The following is an 18,958-nucleotide window of genomic DNA, read 5'->3' on the forward strand; positions in this document are numbered from 1 at the left end:
TGTATAGTTCCATAATGTTCTATAATACACTGTAATCACCCAAAGAACAAATAATTCCAGTTCTAAACAGAAATGCAGCATAGTTCATACATAGAGTTGAGCGAACCCAAACTACAAAGTTCGGGTTTGTACCAAACTTTACGAGTTCGGGTGCCCGGACCCGAACCTGGACTTTTTCACTGAAGTTCGGGTTCGGTGTTCAGGTGATTTTATTATTTTCCGTTATAACATGGTTATAACGGAAAATAATAGCATTCTTAAAACAGAATGCTAAATATTGGTAAAATGTCTACTGAGGGGTTAAAAATAAATAATCTCATACAGTTGATCGCGCAGCCGGTATCTTATTTTCTTCAGGACCTGCGGGGATGTCACTGCAGGTCCTGCTGCAGTGGTCACGTCACCGTAGGTCCTTTTGCACGTCCTGAAGAAAAGAAGATACCGGCTGCGCGATAAAGTGGATAAGGTGAGTTTTTTGAAAATATTTTTAACCCCTCAGTAGACATTTTATTTAGCATTCTGTTTTAAGAATGCTATTATTTTTCGTTATAACCATGTTATAACGGAAAATAATAAAGTGAAGTTCTGGGGCCCATTGACTTAAATGGGGTCTGGGTTTGGGGTAAAGTTCGGGTCCCGAACCCGAACTTTGACCTTAAGTTCGGCCGAACTTCCACAGGTTCGCTCAACCCTATAAAACTGTAGATATGTAAGAGATTCTATTCTTTTGATCCATGTTCAATGAGCGTATAAATGGTATAATTTATGATCAAAGGTTACATTGCTTAATTTATATATTTTTTATGAAAAACAAAACAGAAAATAAATTAACACATGACATAAATACAACTTTTATCATACAGTTTCTCCACTATATATATTGAAGTATATTAAATGGCTCTTTGTTTTGTTATAAACATTGGTTCATTGCTATTTTATACCTAAATAAATGGACAATTTCTGGCCGCAGTCAAGATGAGGATCTTGAATTGCCTTCCACATGACTAACATCTGATATGGTATAAAACGATGGACCATTAAAAGTTCTCTATAATAACAAGGATTGAATGAATCCAGTTTGGCAGAAGGTACATGCACCCCCACTGTCCTCATGCCCATGTGTGAGGTTGGGACAAGGCCAGCCTTTGCAAGACACATGCCTAGATAAACATCATCAATAGGGAACAACTGGATGTCCTGAGATTTATTGTGGATGGCATGAGCAGTATATCTGGACATGAGAATTCCTCCACCACCACAGTACATTGGGTAGGCATCAGAAGTAGTAACTTGTACTGGTACATAATATTTGCTTCTAGATTCACGAATAGGTCCAACATTAGCTATCAGCTGACCTACAAAAAGGTGCCTATCTGCTTCATTACCACGTAGGTAGGCGACTACATTAAAGGTGTTGACAAATACATCATCATCTCCATTAAAAATAAAGTTTGCTCCTGGACAGTATTCATCCAGCCACATGTGGAATAGGAACTGTTTTAGTGTCAGGTTAAAAAACGTGTCATGGAAGTCCCACTGTAGGATATCCCCATATGTTTCACTCTCAATTTTTAGAAGTTGTCTTAAATGTTTGTCTTCACGCTCATTTTTTGAAGTTCCAGAGACAAAAATTCTTCTCACATGAGCACCGCCATAACTAGTTTCCTCCCCCCATGTCTGACGAATTATAGCTCTTCTTTCGTAGTTATCTGGAGAAGATTTTATGGCAAGTAGAAGGAAGATATCTTTTGACGCTGCTGCACCTCCACACTTCTTTGGCGAATTAAGGATCTGGGGAAAGCTCCTGCAATGCCTATACCGCAGGAAATCCTGAATATGTGCTGGTAGATTTAAAAAACCTTCAATACTTTCCATGGTTTTGTTCTCCTGGCATTGTGGGAGCCACACAAGTTTTTTTATCACAGTCGGAGCAACAGTAAGGTGGGATGGAATGACAGGCTTATGTTCCTTTTTGTTCAAAGTTAGTGGTTCATCTCCATCTTCACCTTGATACATGATAAATAGAAGTCCAGCAAAACCCACACCTAGAAGGAGAACTCTCTCCAGCTTAATAAACGATAGCCTCATAGTGACACTCTACAATAAAAAACAAAAAAAACAAGTCACATAACAGGATTTTAGGTGTATAAACATTAAGACCTAGGTTACAATTTGTCTTTTTGTAGTGCTACTGACTGATTTTTACTATTGAGTGACAGCTGTAGTCCACAAGATTACATACTGACCAATGTATTACTTTTGGCTTTAGCCATGGCTCAATAGTTAAAGTGTCCCTTCTCTAGTCTTAAAAAAATAAATAAATGATATATCATAGTTATATTTCAAAGGTTTTGATCAATGGGTGTCCAAGTGCTGAGACACCCACCAATTGCTACAAGGATCTCCATCCTCACTGCAGGAGACAGGCTCAATACAAAATGTATGGGGCACATTTATCATGCTAGTATAATTGTACACCTATTTTTGCATCCTTTTTTTTTTTTGTTAGTTTAATTTTCTTTAGTTTATCGTGTGATTCTATTTGGGCTGATAAGTTTGTTGCCATTCTTTTTAGATTGGCTAAAGGTGTGTCGTAATTTGGAATCAAGGAAGATATGTTTTAAGTGGTGAGTGCCGCAATGTTTATTTTCTCTTCCACATTATATTGTTGTGTCATAATTTGCATGTGTAATTTATGGCCGCTGTGCATTTAGACAGTTGCAAATGTAATGTATTAGAAAGTCTAATTTTTGAAAGATGCAAATATATTTTAAAAAGCTGCATCCATTAATTTGTTTTTGAGACTTTCACCACGAGTCACAAAAGATCTCTAGGAGAAGCAACATATACACCAGCCAGGAGCTGGTGGAGTTTTGAGCACTTTTACAAAATCCCATTCATGTGTGTAAAAAAAAACAAAAAACATAAATCACACTTTGCCAGTGAAAGAACACTTAGCCCCATCAATGAAAAAAATGGAAAAAATAAACATACACAAATACCATCTAAAATCTTAGACAAGTTGCAATCATAATAATAAATGCGACTAAAGAGAAATGTCTGCCCAACACACATGAAATACGACCCAAACATTTGCAAATCACCATGATAAATGTGCCCCTGTGAGTTTTTCTCCAGTCTGTCTCCTGCAGCAAGAAGAGCAAGCTCTGTGTGAGACCTTCTGTCTCCTTGTTCTAGCGATCAGTGAGGGTCTCAGCATTTGGGCACCCACTGATATCCAAGCTTTTTGTTTTAAGTACACAGACACTTTAAAAATCTTTAAGCACTTTAAGTAGTTGTGTAGTCCTAGCCTAAAATGGTTTCCCACCTTTTTTGATTTTTGTTTCCAGCTCCAGTGGCTTCCTTAAACTGCTGATCCGATATTGAAGACCTGTCCAGGTCTTAAATATCAAAAAGGTGGAAAACCCCTTTAAGAAGCTAAAAAAATAAATAAATGAAAGTACTGCTGCATTATTTCAATAAATGGGAAATGATACAGACTTCTTGAAAACACAAAAGGATTTATGTTAAATATATGGAACGACAGAAGAAATGCATCCACACAGAAGGTACATGCCTGTTGTGAGAAATGGGGCAAGCGACTGAACCATGCCTGGATTTTGAGCCTAAAATCTTTGGTAGAAAACCTTTGTAAATCATTTACATCTGAAAGTCATATCTCCTTTTACTGACACGCAATGGCAGCCACTGTTTGTGGCCCAGCTTCAAAAGCCCTTCACAAATATCGGTTTGGTAGAAAAGCCAATCTAAAATAAGACTCACAGGAACTAAATACAATAATTATTTGGCATAGTCAATAGACCAGAAGTTGTCAGACTAACCTAACTAGGGAGGCTCTTCTCTGTTGCCGCCTGCCATTGGCTGCCCCCCCCCCTCCCCCCCCGACACCGGATCTTTTCATCTGTGCGGGGACCAGGAGCGACGTGGGTGCCAGGTAGCAAGGCAAGTATATTGTGTGTAAGGGGCCCGGGCATATGGATGGCATTTCAGGGGTCAGATAACCCCTTTAATAGCACTATTTCTACTTTTGCAGATGACACTAAGCTATGTAGAACTGTACAGTCTATGGAAGATGTCCATAAACTACAAGTTGACTTGAACACTCTCAGTGATTGGACATCAACTTGGCAAATGAGGTTCAATATGGACAAATGTAAACATACGCATCTTGGTAGTAATAATCTCCATACATCATATGTCCGAGGTGATGTAACACTGGGGGAGTCACTTATAGATAAGGATTTGGGTCTCCTTGTAGATCAGTGTTCCCCAACTCCAGCCTTCGGGGCCCACCTTCCGGTCATGTTTTCAGGATTTCCTAAGTATTGAGCAGGTGATACAATTAGTGTTGATGCATTAGGACTTACCTCAGGCATTCATTCTGTGGGATATTCTCAAATCATGACCGGTAGGTGGGCCCTGAGGACTGGAGTTGGGGAACACTGTTGTAGATGGTAGATTAAATGACTTAATTACTGTATCAACTTGCAGGATAACAGTCCGAACTGGATGGACAAATGTCTTTTTTTCAGCCTTATATACTATGTTACAATGTCAATCAGCTGCTTCTAAGGCCACCAGGATATTGTCATGCATTAAACGAGGCATGGACTCACGGGGCAGGTATGTAATACTATCACTTTACAAAGCGTTGGTGCGGCCTCATCTGGAATATGCAGCTTAGTTCTGGGCACCAGTCCATAGAAAGGAGGCTCTGCAGCTGGAAAAAATACAAAGGAGAGCGACTAAACTGATAAGGGCCATGGAGGGTATGGCGAAACCAACCTCGCCACTGTGTTTTGGAGGGGGCTGTTTGCCAGCCTCCTGCCCCAGGATTACGGCCCTTTAAGATACTTTTAATAACTTTTAAACCCCTGAACCTATTCAAGTGAATTTTGGATAGGTTTGTCCCCAAGTTATACTGGTTAAATTGATATAAGTTATATGTATGGACAATGTAAACTCACAGAGTTGTAACAATTTATAAGAAGTGTAACTTTTCAGCTTAGGAGATAGTCGAGTAGATACAGAAATTGACTCAATTATCTCCTAGACAGAGGGGAGGAATATGCTGGGTGTGTTTCTATTGTCCCATTGTCCCATTGTGTGTTTAAATGGTGATTTCTGTCTTGTTGTCTCCACATGTGTATTGGCGATTTCCCTTTGTCCTGAGAGATAATTGGATTGCTCCTCGGGTGTCTCCAGGGCAGAGAGGAGGAAACCATGATGCATTGTGGGGATGTGTTGTGTCTGTGTATCCTGAATTGCTACATATCTGTCCTGTGTCACAGTCTTCCTTCTGGTCCCCTAGGGGCGTGTCCGATTGCTTGCTGTACTTACATTGTATGTGTTGTAATATATTGATTTGTTGTATTTCAAAACCCTGTGGGCAGTACTATGTTTGTGGATTGTGAATAAAAGAGGCTGTACGTGCAAGTACAGTCAGAGGCTGCTTTTATACCTTCATGAAGTTTTGGCTCATGTTTGGGGAATGCGATAACTACACTCTTGGGGATTGCTATATCACAATACTCCCCCGAGTATAAGCTCTTGTAAGAGCTTGTTCCTGGTTCCTGTCTCTGCATTTAGGAGAGGTTAACCCACTGGAGCCTGGAGCCTTGTCGTAGGTCCAGGGTGGGTAGGAGACGGCGAGACCTCCACCAAGCTTCGGCGGTTCGTAGGGTCTGCAGTGCTGACACTGTCAAGTGGAGTGCTTGGAGTCTTCTGGAAGCACTAGGAGCATCTATCGACGGAGGTACCCGGTCGGGGTGCTAGGCGTTCCGTTACAGAGGGTCTTAGTTATGAAGAAAGATTAAAAGAATTGAATTTATTTAGTCTTGAGAAGAGACGTCTAAGGGGGGACATGAATAACCTATACAAACCTATACAAATATATAAATGGGCCATGCAAAAAAGACAAGGGGGCATTGCCTCCGACTGGAGAAGAAAAAGTTCCGTCTCAAAAGCATCAAAGCTTCTTTACTGTAAGAACTGTGAATAACAAGTAAGGCCTCTTTCACACTTGCGTTGTCCGGATCCGGCGTGTACTCCAAGTTCAGCCCCAATGCATTCTGAATAGATAAAGATCTGTTCAGAATGCATCGGTTTGGCTCCTTTCCGCCTCCATTCCGCTCTGGATACGGACACCAAAACGCAGCTTGCAGCGTTTGTGTCCGCCTGACTAGGCGGAGCCAAACAGATCTGTCCTGACTTGTAATGTAAGTCAATGTGGACGGATCCCTTTTCACTGACACAATATGGTGCAATTGAAAACGGATCCATCCCCCATTGACTTTCAATGTAAGTCAGGACAGATCCGTTTTGACTTAGACTTTTTTTGAAAGAATAATGCAAACGGATCCGTTCTGAACGGATACAAGCGTTTGCATTATCGGTGCAGATCTGTCTGTGCAGATACAAGACGGATCCGCACCGAACGCCAGTGTGAAAGTAGCCGAAAAAGTAAATGACATTAATGCTTATGGAAATCTGTAGAAATCTGAGTCTCACTTCCTTCTGGGATTTACGCCCCCACCTATCCCTTGGTTGAACTTGATGGACTAATTTATTTTTTTATAATTTATATAATTAAATATTCTGCTATTCAGCGGACATAAAACATGTATCAGTCATATTTTTATCAGCATTTGAATTTTATTAGAACCTAATCAGGCTTGTTTAGATTAGTTCTAAAGAATTAGAAGTAAAGAATTTCTAGCAGAAGATTTTGCACCTACAGATAAGAAGTTATGATAGCACTTCTTTGTGCAAGAACAGTGACTCAAATTACTCAGGATGTGGTGAAAAGATAAAACAGTTAAGGAGTATACTAAAGCCAATGTAAATTAAACTTGTAAGGTCTGTTTCACACTGCTGTTTTTTGATCTAGCAGGCTGTTCCAGGCATTGCCAGAAGCTACCGCATCACTGTCTGGCTCCATCTCTTATCTCATATATATAAAAATGAGATTCTGTCTGTCTGTTCTTTATGAGCGACCAAACGACTGGACCGATCTTCACCAAATATGGCACAAAGGTGTCTGGGAAGGTTTTAGACCGGGTCTCAGCTCTATAGGACATACCGTTCCTGAGATATTCCCAAAAAATTACCCGCATTAGGCAATATAATCCCCCAACTGCCATGCACACGGTCACATGTCCCTTATCAGCCAATAGAACCCCGCATGTCCTACTCCAGGTTTCCATAACAACTGATCACAGGTTTTAGCAGTTTGCATGTCATTAACCCCTTCCCGACATGTGTCATACCATTACGTCATGGAAGTCAGTGACTTCCCGCATTTTGGCGTAATAGTACATCATGGTGATTGGGCAGCACCTGAGCACTGCAGGGGTCCAGCAGTCCTTGGTAGCCAGGCCCCTGCTGTATCTGCCGGCATTGCTGTTTACAGCGATGCCGTCGGATGAACCCCCTCTATGCGGCGGTCAGCGCTGATCGTGACATAGTACTGGTTTGCGGCGGGTGAAGGAGCGCATCGAGTCCCTGCGCTGCTTTGGCGGGGACCCAATGCGTGACAAGGCAGCCCGATGCCATGCAGAGGCTGTCCAATGCCTTGCACGGCATCAGGACCTGCCTTCTACGGGTGCCCAGGAGATCCAGCCTCTAAAACCAGTCTCCTAGGCAACCTGTTAGTGTATGACTCAGTGTCATACACTAACAAGCAATGCATTACAATACAAATGTATTATAAAGCATTGCAGAGGGGATCAGACCCCCAAAAGTTGAAGTCCCAGTGTGGGACAGAAATAAAGTGTAAAAAAAAAAAAAAAGTAAAAAAAAGTATTTTTAATAAATAAAAAAAAAGTTTCAAGTAAAAAAAAAAGATTTAACCACTTCAGCCCCGCTAGGTGAAACCCCCTTCATGACCAGAGCACTTTTTACACTTCGGCACTACACTCCTTTCACCGTTTATCGCTCGGTCATGCAACTTACCACCCAAATGAATTTTACCTCCTTTTCTTCTCACTAATGGAGCTTTCATTTGGTGGTATTTTATTGCTGCTGACATTTTTACTTTTTTAGTTATTAATCAAAATGTAACGATTTTTTTGCAAAAAAATGACATTTTTCACTTTCAGCTGTAAAATTTTGCAAAAAAAACGACATCCATATATAAATTTTTTGCCAAATTTATTGTTCTACATGTCTTTAAAAAAAAAAAAAAATGTTTGGGCAAAAAAAAAAATGGTTTGGGTAAAAGTTATAGCATTTACAAACTATGGTACAAAAATGTGAATTTCCGCTTTTTGAAACAGCTCTGACTTTCTGAGCACCTGTCATGTTTCCTGAGGTTCTACAATGCCCAAACAGTAGAAAACCCCCACAAATGACCCCATTTCGGAAAGTAGACACCCTAAGGTATTCGCTGATGGGCATAGTAAGTTCATAGAACTTTTTATTTTTTGTCACAAGTTAGCGGAAAATGATGATGATTTTTTTTTTTTTTTTTTTTTCTTACAAAGTCTCATATTCCACTAACTTGCGACAAAAAATAAAAAATTCTAGGAACTCGCCATGCCCCTCACGGAATACCTTGGGGTGTCTTCTTTCCAAAATGGGGTCACTTGTGGCGTAGTTATACTGCCCTGGCAATTTAGGGGCCCAAATGTGTGAGAAGAACTTTGCAATCAAAATGTGTAAAAAATGACCGGTGAAATCCAAAAGGTGCACTTTGGAATATGTGCCCCTTTGCCCACCTTGGCAGCAAAAAAGTGTCACACATCTGGTATCGCCGTACTCAGGAGAAGTTGGGGAATGTGTTTTGGGGTGTCATTTTACATATACCCATGCTGGGTGAGAAAAATTATCTTGGTCAAATGCCAACTTTGTCTAAAAAAATGGGAAAAGTTGTCTTTTGCCAAGATATTTCTCTCATCCAGCATGGGTATATGTAAAATGACACCCCAAAACACATTCCCCAACTTCTCCTGAGTACGGCGATACCAGATGTGTCACACTTTTTTGCTGCCAAGGTGGGCAAAGGGGCACATATTCCAAAGTGCACCTTTCAGATTTTGGAGGCCATTTTTTACACATTTTGATTGCAAGGTACTACTCACACATTTGGGCCCGTAAATTGCCAGGGCAGTATAACTACGCCACAAGTGACCCCATTTTGGAAAGAAGACACCCCAAGGTATTCCGTGAGGGGCATGGCGAGTTCCTAGAATCTTTTATTTTTTGTCGCAAGTTAGTGGAATATGAGACTTTGTAAGGAAAAAAGAAAAAAAAAGAAAAATCATCATTTTCCGCTAACTTGTGACAAAAAATAAAAAATTCTAGGAACTCGCCGTGCCCCTCACGGAATACCTTGGGGTGTCTTCTTTCCAAAATGGGGTCACTTGTGGCGTAGTTATACTGCCCTGGCAATTTAGGGGCCCAAATGTGTAAGAAGTACCTTGCAATCAAAATCTGTAAAAAATGGCCTGTGAAATCCGAAAGGTGCACTTTGGAATATGTGCCCCTTTGCCCACCTAGGCTGCAAAAAAGTGTCACACATCTGGTATCGCCGTACTCAGGAGAAGTTGGGGAATGTGTTTTGGGGTGTCATTTTACATATACCAATGCTGGGTGAGAGAAATATCTTGGCAAAAGACAACTTTTCCTATTTTTTTATACAAAGTTGGCATTTGACCAAGATATTTTTCTCACCCAGCATGGGTATATGTAAAATGACACCCCAAAACACATTCCCCAACTTCTCCTGAGTACGGCGATACCAGATGTGTGACACTTTTTTGCAGCCTAGATGCGCAAAGGGGCCCAAATTCCTTTTAGGAGGGCATTTTTAGACATTTGGATCCCAGACTCCTTCTCACACTTTCGGGCCCCTAAAAAGCCAGGGCAGTATAAATACCCCACATGTGACCCCACTTTGGAAAGAAGACACCCCAAGGTATTCAATGAGGGGCCTGGCGAGTTCCTAGAATTTTTTTATTTTTTGCATAAGTTAGCGGAAATTGATTTTTTTGGTTTTTTTCTCACAAAGTCTCACTTTCCGCTAACTTAGGACAAAAATTTCAATGTTTCATGGACTCAATATGCCCCTCAGCGAATACCTTGGGGTGTCTTCTTTCCGAAATGGGGTCACATGTGGGGTATTTATACTGCCCTGGCTTTTTAGGGGCCCTAAAGCGTGAGAAGAAGTCTGGAAAAGTCTAAAAATGTTTACGCATTTGGATTCCGTGAGGGGTATGGTGAGTTCATGGGAGATTTTATTTTTTGACACAAGTTAGTGGAATATGAGACTTAGTAAGAAAAAACAAAAACAAAACAAAAAATTTCCGCTAACTTGTGCCAAAAAAAATGTCTGAATGGAGCCTTACAGGGGGGGTGATCAATGACAGGGGGGGTGATCAATGACAGGGGGGTGATCAATGACAGGGGGGTAATCACCCATATAGACTCCCGGATCACCCCCCTGTCATTGATCACCCCCCTGGTAAGGCTCCATTCAGACGTCCGTATAATTTTTACGGATCCATGGATCGGATCCGCAAAACACATGCGGACGTCTGAATGGAGCCTTACAGGGGGGTTATCAATGACAGGGGGTGATCAGGGTGATCACCCCCCTGTCACTGATCACCCCCCCTGTAAGGCTCCATTCAGACATCCGCATGATTTTTTACGGATCCATGGATACATGGATCGGATCCACAAAACACATGCGGACGTCTGAATGGAGCCTTACAGGGGGGTTATCAATGACAGGGGGTGATCAGGGTGATCACCCCCCTGTCACTGATCACCCCCCCTGTAAGGCTCCATTCAGACATCCGCATGATTTTTTACGGATCCATGGATACATGGATCGGATCCACAAAACACATGCGGACGTCTGAATGGAGCCTTACAGGGGGGTTATCAATGACAGGGGGTGATCAGGGTGATCACCCCCCTGTCACTGATCACCCCCCCTGTAAGGCTCCATTCAGACATCCGCATGATTTTTTACGGATCCATGGATACATGGATCGGATCCACAAAACACATGCGGACGTCTGAATGGAGCCTTACAGGGGGGTTATCAATCACAGGGGGTGATCAGGGTGATCACCCCCCTGTCACTGATCACCCCCCCTGTAAGGCTCCATTCAGACATCCGCATGATTTTTACGGATCCATGGATACATGGATCGGATCCACAAAACACATGCGGACGTCTGAATGGAGCCTTACAGGGGGGTGATCAATGACAGGGGGGTGATCAGGGAGTGTATATGGGTGATCACCCGCCTGTCATTGATCACCCCCTGTAAGGCTCCATTCAGACGTCCGCATGTGTTTTGCGGATCCGATCCATGTATCCATGGATCCGTAAAAATCATGCGGACGTCTGAATGGAGCCTTACAGGGGGGTGATCAATGACAGGGGGGTGATCAATGACAGGGGGTGATCAGGGAGTGTATATGGGTGATCACCCGCCTGTCATTGATCACCCCCCTGTAAGGCTCCATTCAGACGTCCGCATGATTTTTACGGATCCATGGATACATGGATCGGATCCACAAAACACATGCGGACGTCTGAATGGAGCCTTACAGGAGGGTGATCAATGACAGGGGGATGATCAGGGAGTGTATATGGGTGATCACCCGCCTGTCATTGATCACCCCCTGTAAGGCTCCATTCAGACGTCCGCATGTGTTTTGCGGATCCGATCCATGTATCCATGGATCCGTAAAAATCATGCGGACGTCTGAATGGAGCCTTACAGGGGGGTGATCAATGACAGGGGGTGATCAGGGAGTGTATATGGGTGATCACCCACCTGTCATTGATCACCCCCCTGTAAGGCTCCATTTAGACGTCCGTATGCGTTTTGCGGATCCGATCCATGTATCCGTGGATCCGTAAAAATCATACGGACGTCTGAATGGAGCCTGACAGGGGGGTGATCAATGACAGGGCGGTGATCAATGACAGGGGGGTGATCAGGGAGTTTATATGGGGTGATCATGGGTGATCAGGGGTTTATAAGGGGTTAATAAGTGACGGGGGGGGTGTAGTGTAGTGTGGTGTTTGGTGCGACTGTACTGACCTACCTGAGTCCTCTGGTGGTCGATCCTAACAAAAGGGACCACCAGAGGACCAGGTAGGAGGTATATTAGACGCTGTTATGAAAACAGCGTCTAATATACCTGTTAGGGGTTAAAAAATTCTGATCTCCAGCCTGCCAGCGAGCGATCGCCGCTGGCAGGCTGGAGATCCACTCGCTTACCTTCCGTTCCTGTGAGCGCGCGCGCCTGTGTGCGCGCGTTCACAGGAAATCCCGGCCCTCGCGAGATGACGCATATATGCGTGACTCTGCGCAGGGCCGCCACCTCCGGACCGCACATCTGCGTTAGGCGGTCCGGAGGTGGTTAAAAAAAAAAAAGCCCCTTTCCCCAGATTTCATTAAAAAAATTGTAAAAAAATAAGTAAAAACACATATTAGTTATCTCCACATCCGTAATGACCAGCTCTATAAATAGATCACATGATCCACCCCGTTTAATAAACACCATAAAAAAAAATAACTAACTGTCAAAAAAAGCCATTTTTATCACCTTACAGCACAAAAAGTGCAACACCAAGCAATAAAAAAGGCATATATCGAACAAAATGGTACCAATAAAACCATCACCTCATCCTGCAAAAAATGAGACCCTACATAAGAAAATCGCAAAAAAAAACTAAAGCTCTCAGAACATAGAGACACTAAGACATCATTATTTTCTTTTAAATATGCTATTATTGTATTAAAGTGAAATAAAAAAAAAAAAAAGTATACATATTAGGTATCACCGCGTCCGTAACAACCAGCTCTATAAAAATATCATGTGACCTAACCCCTCAGATGAACACCGTAAAATTTTTTAAATAAAAAATGTGTCAAAAAAAGCCATTTTTGTCACCTTACATCACAAAAAGTGCAATACCAAGCGACCAAAAAGGCGTATGTCGAACAAAATGGTACCAATAAAACCGTCACCTCATCCCGCAAAAAATGAGACCTAAATGAGACAATTAGTTAAAAAAAATATATATATATATATATATATATATATATATATATATAGAGGACTCTCAGACAATGGAGACACTAAAATATGTTTTTTTTTTTGCTTCAAAACTGCTATTATTGTGCTAAAGTGAAAAAATAAAATTTTTTTGACATATTAGGTATTGCCGCGTACGTGTAACATCCTGCTCTATAAAAATATCACATGACCTAACCCCTCAGGTGAACACCGTAAAAAAATAAAAAATAAAAACAGTGCCAAAAAAGCCTTTTTTTGTCACCTTACATCACAAAAATTGCAACACCGAGCAATCAAAAAGGCATAGGCCCCCAAAATAGTACCAATCAAACCGTCCCCTCATCCCACAAAAAATGAGATCCTACCTAAGACAATCGGTCAAAAAAATAAAAAAGCTATGGCTCTCAGACTATGGAGACACCAAAACATACCGTATTTTTCGCCGTATAAGACACACTTTTTCTCCCCCCAAAATGGGGGGGAAAATGCCCCTGCGTCTTATACAGCGAATGCTGTCAGTTTTACATCGCAAGCTGCGATGTAAAGCGAGCGGGGACTCGGGGAGGGACTGGGAGGAGGAGCTGGGGCCGCCAATAGCGGCGGGGCGGTGCAGTCACTGTACTATAGCCCCGCCCCGCCGCTCCGGTATACTAATATAATATGTCATATTCAATTAATGGTTATTAAATATTCCCCTTTATGTCTAATAGTACCTTAAATCCTAAGCGCTTCAGTAGTATGCAGGCCGGGCGGGCAGCAGCGTAACGCCCTGATGTCACGTGCCTGCGCCGCCTACTTTATGAATGAAGCAGGCGGCGCAGGCAAGTGACGTCAGTGAGTGACGCGCCGGCCGCCCGGCCTGCCGGCATTGTACTGAAGCGCTTAGGATTTAAGGTACTATTAGGAATAAAGAGGCATATTTAATAACTATTAATTGAATAAGACTTATTATATTAGTATACTGGAGCGGCGGGGGATCTGTGGATGGCACAGTTATGGGCTGGGAGGGTCTGTGGATGACACATGTATATCAGTGCCATCCACAGATCCCCCCCCTGTAACAGTGCAAGACACAGATCCCCCCATAACAGTGTCCGTCATCCACAGTTCCCCCATAACAGTGTCCGTCATCCACAGATCCCCCCATAACAGTGTCCGTCATCCACAGATCCCCCCATAACAGTGTCCGTCATCCACAGATCCCCCCATAACAGTGTCCGTCATCCACAGATCCCCCCATAACAGTGTCCGTCATCCACAGATCCCCCCATAACAGTGTCCGTCATCCACAGATCCCCCCATAACAGTGTCCGTCATCCACAGATCCCCCATAACAGTGTCCGTCATCCACAGATCCCCCCATAACAGTGTCCGTCATCCACAGATCCCCAGTAATAGTGCCATCCACAGACCACCATTAGTTCCAAACACACAGCACACCTTTTGGTTAAAAATATTTTTTTTCCTCCCCAAAAACCTAGGTGCATCTTATACGGCGAAAAATACGGTAATTTTTTTGTTTAAAAAATGCTATTATTGTGTAAAACTTAAATAAATAAGAAAAAGTATACATATTAGGTATTGCCATGTCTGTAATGATCTGCTCTATAAAAATATCACATGACCTAACCCCTCAGGTAAACGCTGTAAAAAAAACTGTGGCAACAATTTTTTGGTCACCTTGCCCCATAAAGTGTAATAATAAATGATCAAAAAATCATATGTACCCAAAAATGGTACCAATAAAACTGCCACCTTATCCCCTAGTTTCCGAAATGGGGTCACTTTTTGGGAGTTTCTACTGTAAGGATGCATCAGGGGGGCTTCAAATGGGACATGGCATCTAAAACCAGTCTAGCAAAATCTGCCTTCCAAAAACCATATGGTGTTCCTTTTCTGCTGCGCCCTGGCATGTGCCCTTACATCAGTTGACGACCACATGTGGGGTGTTTCTGTAAACCGCAGAGTCAGGGTAAAAAAATATTGAGTTTTGTTTGGCTGTTAACCCTTGATGTGTTAAAGAAAAAAATGGATTAAAATGGAACATCTGCTAAAAAAGTGAAATTTAGAAATTTAATCTCCATTTTCCTTTAATTCTTGTGGACCACCTAAAGGGTTAAAGTTTGTAAAATCAGTTTTGGGTAACTTGAGGGGTGTAGTTTCTACAATGGGGGCTTTTTTACTATGTAAGCCCCACAAAGTGACTTTAGACCTGAAATAGTTCTGAAAAGGTGGGTTTGGTAAATTTTCTTAAAAATTTCAAGATTTGCTTCTAAACTTCTAAGCCTTCTTACGTCCTAACTAAAAAAATAAAATTGCATTTACAAAACGATGCCAACATAAAGTAGACATATGGGGAATGTTAAGTAATAAATATTTTATGAGGTATCACTTTCTGTTTTAAAAGCAGAGAAATTAACATTTTAAAAATTACGAATTTTTCTACATTTTTGGTAAATTTGGGATTTTTCATAAATAAAGATAAAATATATTGACTCAAATTTATGACTATCATGAAGTACAATGTGTCACAATAAAACAATATCAGAATGGCTTGGATAAGTAAAAGTGTTCCAAAGTTATTACCACATAAATTGACATGTCAGATTTGCAGAAAAAAGCCCTGGGCAGAAGGGCGAAAACTGGCCCGGGGTAGAAGGGGTTAAATATTTAGTCATATGACATGTCAGGATTAGATACACAGCTCGGCAGGCAGTATCACACAGGATAGGATTAGATACACAGCTCAGAAGACAGTATCACACAGGATAGGATTAGATACACAGCTCAGCAGACAGTGTCACACAGAATAGGATTAGATAAACAGCTCAGCAGACAGTATCCTACAAAATAGGATTAGATACACAGCTCAGCAGACAGTATCACACAAGATAAGATTAGATACACAGCTCAGCAGACAGTATCACACAGGATAGGATATTATATACACAGCTCAGCCAAAAGTATAACTAACTATCTCACACTAATCTAATAAAGGAATGGTTAACGTTCATAAATTGTTTCGTATCACAGCCTGACGAAAGTATCATAAAGGATAGGATTAGCTAAAAAGCTCAGCAGACAGTATCACATAGGATAGGATTAGATACACAGCTCAGCAGACAGTATCTGTCACAGTCCCTCCTGTGAGAGAGGTGAGAAGATTGGATAGACTTGCTGCATGTGAGGCTATCTGACAAGTCTCTTTGTTTTCCTCTATGTATGTTGTTGTTTGGCAGATCTCACCTCTCCTCAGGTGCTGCTCGTTATCAGTGATGAGGCTCTATTTAGATCCGCCTCACACTACTGACCATACGGTTGACAGTTTCTGCTTGGAGTTGCTAGTGCTGGTTTGTTTTGGATCCTGCTTCTCCATACATCTCTAAGCTAAGTACTTGTTGCCTTCGCTGTTTCTTATTATCTGGTGTGTGTTGTTTCTAGGCCTCCACGAGATGCAGGTTCCTTGATTCTGGAAGGAACCAGCTGTCTTATCCCCTGCTTCCTATCCTGGGACTAGCAGGTATCCGGTGTATGAGTATTTCCACCATCAGGATCTGCTCATACTGGTAGGAGTTAGGTAAAGGCCTAGGGATTACTAGGGGGTCACCATTGCTCTTCCTTAGCTTTTGAGGCCTGGACTGCTGTCTATTCCTTGTGGTGTGTATTTGGCGTTTTTCCTTCCCCTTAACCTGTGATGGTATTACACAACATAAGATTAGAAACACAGCTCAGCAGACAGTATCACACAGGATAGGATTAGATGCACAGCTCAGCAGACAGTATCACACAGGATTGGATTAGATACACAGCTCAGGAGACAGTATCACACAACATAAGAATAGATACACAGCTCAGCAGACAGTATCACACAGGATATAATTACATACATAGCTCAGCGGATAGTATCACACAGGATAGGATGAGATACACAGCTCAGCAGACAGTGGGGCGGGGTGCTATAGAGGTCACTGTTATGGGGATACGGTCAATATCTTAACGACTCACAGAAACATTAAATGAAATAGACAAAATATACCCTTGTGAAGCCGGGTCCTTCTGCTAGTCTCATATATATATATATATATATATATATATATATATATATATGAGTTTCTGTCTGTCTGAACGTCTCTCTGAACGTCTGTCTGTTAGAGTTGGGCAAGCATGCTCGGCCGAACACTAGTTCGGCTCAAGCTTTGTGATGCTCGGCACAACGCGGTGTTCGGCCGAATACCGCGTGTGCTCGAGCGTGATGGTCGAGTCTCCTCCTCGCACGTTTGTTGGCTGCTATGCAGCCAATAAACGTGCAGGTAAGTGCTGTCATTCACTGTAATGTCGTAGCCATGTTGGCTGCTGGCATTACAGTGATTTGCTGGCTGGAACGCGTCATCGGGTGCTATATAGCACCACATGACACGCGTTTGGCTCAGTGTTAGTCAGGGAGAGCAGAGGGGATATTGTAGGTATTAAAATAGCAATATTTTAGTTTTTATACTTGTTATAGACCCAAAAGCCAATTTAAGGACTATTATGTGTGGCAGCAATATATATTTTTAGCACAACCTGCACTAAATGGCTTGCAATTGTTTGTCTGCTGCAGACAGCAAAATTATGTGCACTTCATCTCCTGTGTAACGTGTGCGCAGCCTAAAAATATCTGTGACATCCAGTGTAATTTTTTTTTGCCATTGCTGACAGCGACATTACCTGCGCTATACCTCCTGTTTAACGTGTGCGTATCCTAAATATCAGTGACATTCATTCAGTGTGAGATCTTGTGCCCTGATTCCCAAACTCTGGAGCATCCACAGTCAGAAGATGATGACGATGGGAACGGCAATTAGTGTTTCACGAGGTGGATGATGATGAGACACAGTTGCCAATAAGTTAACCGCAATTAGTGTCTCAAGAGGTTCAAGATGAGGATGAGATACAGTTGTCAATAACTGAGGTTGTTGTTAGGTCAACAAGTCAGGAGGATGACTAGAGTGAGGAAGTGGAAGAGGAGGTGCTGGACGATGAAGTCACTGACCCAACCTGGGAAGGTGGCAAGCCGAGCGAGGACAGCAGTACAGAGGGGGAGGGATCCGCAGCACCATAACAGGCTGGAAGAGGCAGTGGGGTGGCAAAAGGGAGAAGGCGGGCCACACCGAACAGACCCGCAACTGTTTCCCGGAACAACCCCCCTTGTGGCGATCTCCCATGCCAAGGGGTATGTGTTCCGCAGTCTGGTGCTTTTTTGAGGAAGGTGTAGACGATAAAAGAATTGTCATTTACAACCTGTGCCGTACCAAAATGAGCAGGGGCATGAACACTAGCAACCTCACCCCCACCAGCATGATCCATGTCATCAAAGCACCCTAATAGGTGGGCCAAACGCCTGGGTCCACAACCAGTGTCTGCAGGTCACACCACCACACCTCTTCTTCCCCGTGTTACGTGCTGGCCAATCCCCTGTCCAGGGGCGTTGCTAGGTTAAAACATTCGGGCCTGGGCCCCTGATGTTTTGTCCCAGGCTCCGAATGTACTGCCTGTTAGATATAACTGTATTGCCATCCTCAGGACAGCAATACAATTGAATCGGTAGCGGCTAAACTCTATACAGGAAATGGACTTCGTGACATTCTCTTGTCACGTGACTCTGAATCAGCAGCGTGAATAGAAGGGTCGGAAGCTGGAGAGCTCAGGCTGTTTGCAGAGCAGGTTACGGATGTCTGCTCATCACTCATAGAGGGGGGGAGAGAGAGTGTCTGTCAGTGCTGGAGGTACATGTGTGTGCTGTGGACGTGCTGAGGGGAGAGAGGTCGAGAACTGTATGCTGGTGGATTTTGTTTAAGAGGAGAAGTGGAGAAAAGAAAAAAGGAGGTTATCCAAAAGCTACAAGGGACTG

The 18,958-nt window shown here is 42.6% G+C and overlaps 1 protein-coding gene across 6 annotated transcripts in view; it reads right to left on the reverse strand.

The window, feature by feature from the left end:
* Positions 1 to 569: 569 nt before the first annotated feature.
* The window catches only part of B3GNT3 (UDP-GlcNAc:betaGal beta-1,3-N-acetylglucosaminyltransferase 3), a 213,237-nt gene continuing 194,848 nt past the window's right edge, over positions 570 to 18,958 (reverse strand). For 4 of the 6 annotated variants that reach the window (XM_044270164.1, XM_044270208.1, XM_044270182.1 and 1 more), the window contains exon 2: positions 570 to 2,097. In XM_044270164.1, coding sequence (XP_044126099.1) covers positions 931 to 2,097 — 1,167 coding nt within the window. In that variant the 3' untranslated portion in view covers positions 570 to 930. Of the gene's footprint in view, positions 2,098 to 3,328; positions 3,439 to 18,958 lie in introns of all 6 variants that reach the window. The other 2 variants (XM_044270191.1, XM_044270198.1) reach the window with 2 other exon arrangements.

This window comes from Bufo gargarizans, chromosome 1 (genome assembly GCF_014858855.1).
Source record: "Bufo gargarizans isolate SCDJY-AF-19 chromosome 1, ASM1485885v1, whole genome shotgun sequence".
NCBI lineage: Eukaryota > Metazoa > Chordata > Amphibia > Anura > Bufonidae > Bufo > Bufo gargarizans.